Source organism: Herpailurus yagouaroundi, unplaced genomic scaffold (genome assembly GCF_014898765.1).
Source record: "Herpailurus yagouaroundi ecotype Mexico unplaced genomic scaffold, PumYag 184, whole genome shotgun sequence".
In the NCBI taxonomy this organism is placed as follows: Eukaryota; Metazoa; Chordata; class Mammalia; order Carnivora; family Felidae; genus Herpailurus; species Herpailurus yagouaroundi.
Window position 1 is genome coordinate 30,179,688 of NW_024412415.1, and position 7,062 is coordinate 30,186,749.

General features: G+C 47.3%; 1 protein-coding gene across 1 annotated transcript in view; it reads right to left on the bottom strand.

The window, feature by feature from the left end:
* Positions 1-6,120, bottom strand: part of PDCD7 (programmed cell death 7) — a 14,017-nt gene extending 7,897 nt beyond the window's left edge. The window contains exons 1-2 of the mRNA XM_040492988.1: positions 5,205-6,120; positions 2,619-2,757 (exon numbers count right to left, since the gene is read on the bottom strand). Coding sequence (XP_040348922.1) covers positions 2,619-2,757; positions 5,205-6,071 — 1,006 coding nt within the window. The 5' untranslated portion in view covers positions 6,072-6,120. The remainder of the gene's footprint in view (positions 1-2,618; positions 2,758-5,204) is intronic.
* Between the last annotated feature and the right edge of the window lie 942 nt (positions 6,121-7,062).

The window sequence follows — 7,062 nt, forward strand, 5'->3', positions numbered from 1 at the left end:
ACATCAACACAGAGCCTGACTCGGAGCTTGATCCAATAACCCTGGAATCATGACCTGAGCCAAAATCAAGAGTAGGATGCTCAACCAACTGAACCAGGTGAGCACCACAGGCAAACTTTTAATAAGTTGAATTCACTGTTTGCTTTTCTTAATCTCTTATTCCCTCTTTAATGTAGTCTAGTCTGGCTTCAACCCATACCATTTCACTGAAAAAATGCACCTAGCATAAGTCACTGATCATCTATTGGGTACTAATTCCCATGGATGTTTCTTTTCTTTTTTTTTTTTTTTTTTAACGTTTTTATTTATTTTTGAAGGAGAGAGACAGAGAGACAGAGCATGAGCAGGGGAGGAGCAGAGAGAGAGGGAGACACAGAATCGGAAGCAGGCTCCAGGCTCTAAGCTGTCAGCACGGAGCCCGATGCAGGGCTCAAACTCACAAACTGTGAGATCACGACCTGACCGGAAGTGGGATGCTTAACGTACTGAGCCACTCAGGCACCCCTCCCATGGATGTCTCTTAATCTTTAGAAACGTCCTTCTTACAGATGAGGAAATCAAGGCAAAGAGAAGTTTAAGTAACCTGCCTGAGATTACACAATCTTTCTGAGCATTTGCCACTTTCCAGAAGGAGGCAGAGGACCTACCTTTTTCTCCTATCTCTCTGACCTCTCTTGTGGCCACCTGTTTATTCATCTTGATTTTTACATTCCCTAGGATTTTGTCTTTTTGGCCTCATCTCAGGCCACACAACTCTTTTAAGGTTATTCCTACTTGTGGCTACATGCTGATGAACAGGCACCTCAAACTCAACAGGTCCCAAACTGAACTTGTCAACACCAAGTATATTCCTCCTACTACTGCTGAGTTTCCCAAGTTGTTTATTTATACATGTGTATTCTCCCTCGCTCCTTTATTCATTTCTTAATGACCCATAGTTCACACTCCCATATTATCTGTGCCCAGACTATAACAGCCTTCTTAGTCTCTCTCCTTTCCTCCCTCCTTCCTAGATGCTGCAAACCTTTCTCTGCTCTGCCCAACAATCATTGTTGTCATTTCACTTTCTGCTTAAAACCTTTCATGGTTCCTCTCACCTTTAAGCATAGGTGAGAAGTCTAGTCTGGCCCATAAGACACTTAGCAATGTGGCCCTGCTTACTTACATATCCAACCTCATTCTCTCAGTACTTAGTTGGAGGTATATGCACCTTGAGAGAGAAGTATTAAGTATATAACGCAACTAGCTGCTTGTTACCAAATCATTTTACGCCCAAGCCCATTAACTCCACAGAGGCTGCTTATTTTTATAGATCACAATTCCTCCAAAATTTCCTCCTCCTTTTGGATGAAAGTGAGGAAGACTAAGAGTGAGAAATTATGCTAGTAAATTCACTTGGCAAAAGTTTACTGACCACTTACCTCACAGAGGACATAGGGTAGGGGAATATTAAATAATAGCCCTCAGGTTTTCATTCTCGTAAAAAAGAGGTAAGGCTAGACACAGTAGATGCAAACTCCCCTTTGACTCATGAATGTGCTATGGGTGTCATCTGAGGCCTGAATCTGAATCAACCGCTCTAAAGGCTGGCATGCAGAAACTTATCACTTAGCTAGTAAATGAGCTTGGCTGAATACATAATGATCACAACCCAATGAAACTTAATTACGAAGGGTCTGACTCACAGTTTTCATTTATATTTTAAGCCACACAGGGGAAATAATTTGCTACCATGGTACTTGCTAATTTGTGTACTCTCAAATATCCTTGGTGAATATTAACGGCCTATAGCCTACTAAATAAGGCAGTATGTGGTCCAAACCAGGTACAAGTGAGAAGGAGCAGGTCACCTCAGCCCATTTCTGGTAAGGGTGGAGGATGCTGCATCTGTATTTAGTTTTGAAGAACAGTGAGAACTTAAAATGGCAAAGATGGGACTAAAGGCCCTCCACACAAATAGACTGGTAAAAGCAAAGATCAAGATAGGCAAATGTTCAAAGCACAACTAGGGAACTTCTAGAAAACCAGTGCTCCCTCTAGAGGCAAGAGGAAACCAATGAGATTTTCTGATCCAAAAGTGACAGCCATGTAAACTGAAAACATTCATGTACACTCTGCAAGGTGCTCCTTGCCCTATCCAACCATTCATAACTGTAAAAATATCAATGTTTCAGGTTTGAAATATATCCAAAGGAGCATGCCAAGTTTTCAACACCTTCTAAAGCAAAGTAAAGTAAACAGTAAATATAGGACAGCTTCTGCCTTGGCACATGGGCAAAGGTGACTAGCCATGCCAACCTCACTCAGAAAAGTGGCCAGGAATGCCTGGGGGTGGGGGAGGAGGGGATGATGAATCAAGGGAAAGGCAGTGCAGTGGGTTCCCACACCTGCCTCTCTTTTCAACCCTGTCAATCAAGATATGAACAATTTCTGAGGCTTCCTGCTTCAAAGATTCTGAGGTACTACTGACAAACTTTGTTACCTTACTGGGTGAAAATAATTAATTATCAAACATTTTCCTTCAAAAATTTGGGGGAGGGAGGGCACTAGGATAAAGAAAGGGAAGGAGTGGGGCATGAGATGAATAAATCCAAGTAGAAATGCAAAGCCATGGTTACCCTTCCTTGCTGCTGCCTCTTTCCTGAGTTTCCTCAATTTCTCCAAGGCCCGAAGAATGTCCACCATTCTTTTGGTGTCTGCTTGTTTTTTCCTCACTTCAGATAAGACACCATCAGCAGCAGCTTTAAGTTCCTGCTCCTGGAAAAGAAAGAGAGTCTATGAAACCTAGTATTAGAAACAACCTCAAAGCAGAGAACAGCTGCCCAGCAGTGAGATTTCAGAGGATTAGGCAGTCTCAGGGATAAGAATTTCTATAGGATCTACATCCCAATTTCCTGGGCTATACACAACTGCTCTCCACACTGGTCCAGCCAAGGGGTTAATCTTCTCTGCAGCTTCCATGTGGGAGCTCATCTTTGTTTTTTCCTCAGAATTTCTCCAAGTGCAGTCCAAGGAACATCTGCATCCAACTTGCTTTAAGTTGGGGCTCTCTTGTTAGAAGTGCAGATTCCTGGACCCAAAGACTTAGATTAGAATGGAAGATAAGGAATGGGGTTGGAAAGGCCCAGGACTCTACAATTCTGTCAGTGACCCACAACACACATAGCTTGCACTCCAGTGTTCTAAAGTGCCAAGGATCTTGTGACACGACAGCCTTTCCAACACGGAACACCCGATCCTACTCGTTTTTGTTTTGTTTTGTTTTGTTTGAAATATACACCATTACCATCTTTATTTATTTTAATTTTGTTTTTTTTTAATTTACATCCAAATTAGTTAGCATATAGTGCAACAATGATTTCAGAAGTAGATTCCTTAGTACCCCTTACCCATTTAGCCCATCCCCCCTCCCTCAACCCCTCCAGCAACCCTCTGTTTGTTCTCCATATTTATGAGTCTCTTCTGTTTTGTCCCCCTCCCTGTTTTTATATTATTTTTGTTTCCCTTCCCTTATGGTCATCTGTTTTGTCTCTTAAAGTCCTCATATGAGTGAAGTCATATGATTTTTGTCTTTCTCTAATTTCACTTAGCATAATACCCTCCAGTTCCATCTATGTAGTTGCAAACGGCAAGATTTCATAAGACCCTATCCTACTCTTAAGTTGGTTCACAAGTAGACGAAATAACTCTGGTTCTTTAAACCACCACTCACAGGACCCTGTCTCCAACCCCCTCATTGTGGGTGGTAAGAAAGATCCTTTTGCCTAAAGCTCTCAACCCGTGTATCAAGTAAGTGCCTGTAATTCCACCAATACCACCACATCATACAGACATCATACAGTTTCCTTCTTCTGCTTGTACTACTCTCTCTGCCTGGAACTGCACCTGTTGCTTTCACTTGGCTTTGACATTTCCTTCAAGACTCAGGTCAGAGGTCCCCTATCTCATCAACAAAGCCTTCCCTTACCCTGTCTCCCAACAGACTGGATATTCCTTCTCTGGGTTCCCATAGCACTTACAGTTGAAACCCTAACACATACCATGCTGTATAGACATGGTCCCCACGAGGCTCTAAGCCCCTCAAGGACAAGCACTATATCCTAATCGTCCCTATCACCAGCACCCAGCAGTGGGTCTGGCACATAATGGGTTCTTATTAAATGTCTGTGAAACTGATACAAACTCCTTAGATTACAGTGTTGCCTCCAAGTATTCTCCTTAAAAGTACTGATATTCCTGGAGGTGTGAAGACAAAGTTTGCCATCACTACATTTCTGGAAGGAGTTATATCAGAATCTAGGCAGTAACAGACACAAGGAGTATGAGAAGGAGAAAATACTAACTAGTTGTAGAGTGAAGGGACAGGGGAAGCACCTACAGGCACTCAGAAGTAATGAGAATGCCTTAAACAACTATCTGACCAATTTCCAGTTTCACTCTGGTCCCTACTTAAGAGCTTAAGATCAAGAGGCTTTGGAATCAGCCAATCTGGACTCAAATCAGGAGCAAAACAGCTAGGAACCAGTTGTGTGATTGTTGGCAAGTTAACTTCTCTAGGCCTCAATTTCCTAATCTGTAAAATGGCTTACCTTTCAGGGTTGTTACAAGGATTAAAGATCTGGTATATGCAAGGAATTTAGAGCAGCATCTAGTATTTGGCAAGTGCTCAAAAACACCATTGTTTAACGGGGGGGGGGGGGGGGGGGGGAAGGGCGGGGGTTGGAAATACCTGGTTTAAAACTCCTAAACAAAGGGATCCTGCAGAAGTCATCACTATAGCCCCATCAGTCAATTAGAGTATATGTTCCTTGCGTCAAGGCCCCACGTGTTCTAGATTTTGTATTCTTAAAATCAGCCAGACCAGTACAAGAAGCAAGGACACAGATTCTTGTTTGCCTTGAATGTTAGTAAGCGGACAGAACGTTGTAATAGGAGGCAGGGCGTCCGTCATCCCTGTAACGCCATTGTGTAATCCTATACTTTGTGTTTACACAACTCGCGGTGCACCTGGAGCATTTATGTTTTGTATTATACAACATTAACAGGCAATCAGTATAGGGATACGATGTCGGAAATGCTGGCTATCTTTTAATTTACGGCTGAGGAAAAAGGCTTAGCTGTAGGAAACGACAGCGCAAAACCTCACGGCCCTTCAGGTTCCAGACTTGAACTACCCCCAGCCTCCGCACATCTGCCGCTCTTACCCGCTTCTTCTCCTCCACCTCCTGCACGCACTTGACCCTCCAGAGGTCAATCTCCTGCTCGCGCTCCGCTGCTCGCGCGGCCTCCGCCTCCCGCTCGGCCTCGCGTTCCCGAGCCCTCTCGCGAAGCCGAAGCCGGCGGCGCCGGACCCTCTCCAGCCTCCGCCGCGCCTCACCCACATAGGCGGCCTGGGTCAGCAGCTGTAGTCTCTCGGCCAGTTCGGCGCGCAACGGCGCAGCCTGGGCATGCAACAATACCCAGGCCGCGCCGTCAGCCTCGGCCTCGCGCAGGGCCTGGCCCAGGTCGCGCAGCCGTCGCACCAGGCGCAGAGCCCCGCGCAACCGCGCGCGCACTTCGCCCAGGCTGGGCCCGGCGGGCGCGCGTGGAGGGAGTGGGCAGCCCGCCCGCCGCGGGGTTCCGAACACCGCCTCTAGCCACTGCCGGTCGCGCAGGCGCTGCAAGGCCGCGTCCCCGAGTACGTCGGACGGCGGCGGCGCCTCAGGCCAACGGGGGCTCCACGGCGGCCCCGGGCCTGGCGGCGGCGGCCGTGGCCGCTCACCAGCGTCAGTCCCCGGGAAGGGCCGGCACTGGGGCGGCGGCGGAGGCAGCGGCGGTGGCGGCACCGGGTAGTACACGCCGCCGCCGCCACCGCCGCGAGAGGCTTCCCCGGGGGCCCGGGGCTGCAGAGCCAGCGGGGGCTGGAGGAAGGGGGCGGAGGCCCCCGGAAAGGGGCCGGGCCGCTGGGGAAGAGGCGGCGGGAAAGCCGGGGAGGGCAGCGGCGGTGGCGGACAGCCGAAGGGAGCGGGAGGCGGCGGCTGCGGGGGCGGCGGGCCTGGGCGACCTGGGGCGAAAAAGGGCGGCAGAGCCATATCCACGACGAAGGGAGTCAGAGAAGTGACAGGAATTTGAGTGGTTCCTGTAGAGGGGGTGGGGGGAAGTGACGTACTACGCGCGCGACGCCTATAGAACGCTTCCGGCCCAGAGAGCCTCGCCAGTAGGTTGGCGTTCCTTCAGTTCGTCAATTCCTAAATATGAGTAAGCGTTCGTCTTGCCGAGCTAGCTGTTTTGCGAACAATTTAACAGCTACAGGTCTTCTCCTCGTAGAACTACCTGCCTAGTAACAAAAACACGTTAATCAAGTAATCGTGCAAACAAATGCAAAGGTGCAGCAGTAAACGGAAGTACAACCAAAGAGGAAAACACTGGGTAAGAAGAACTTAAAAGAGGTTTGACTTAGTCAAAGAAGTTAGGGAGGTTGTCCTAGGATTTGAGGCTTTATCGTGACTTGGGAAATAAAGGCAGAAGGAAATGGTAGATAAAATTAAATTTCCTTTATAACCTGCATCCCATTGACAAATACTTGAGGCAGGCAGAGTGTAACATTTCTCCAGGAACTCCCAACTGTCTGATTAATGTTTTTTGTTAGAGAGGAAAACAACCTTAGCTTGACAATAGTTAAGCCTCCAGAATCCTGTGAGCCTTTAGCATATGACTTTGGAAACTTCCCATTGACTTTACCTCCACCAACTCCCAAGTATATAACCACTCTTGCCTCACGGTCCAGGCAGCTCTTTCTGCGCATGGGTCCTGTCCCCGTGCTTTAAAAAAATCACCTTTTTGTATCAAAGACATCTCAAGAATTCTTTCTTGGCTGTGGGCTTCAGACCCCACCATCACTCCAAAACCCCATCAGGAACAGCATTTGCAAAAACTCCCCAGAAGGTCAAGCCAGGGAGCTGAAAGAATGCCAGTTATGGATGTGATGTGATGTTGGCGTCCCAGAGCGAACGATCTTGAGTTCGATCTTGAATTCTTGAGATGTTTTCAGTGCAAAAAAGGTGGTTTCATTAAAGCATGGGA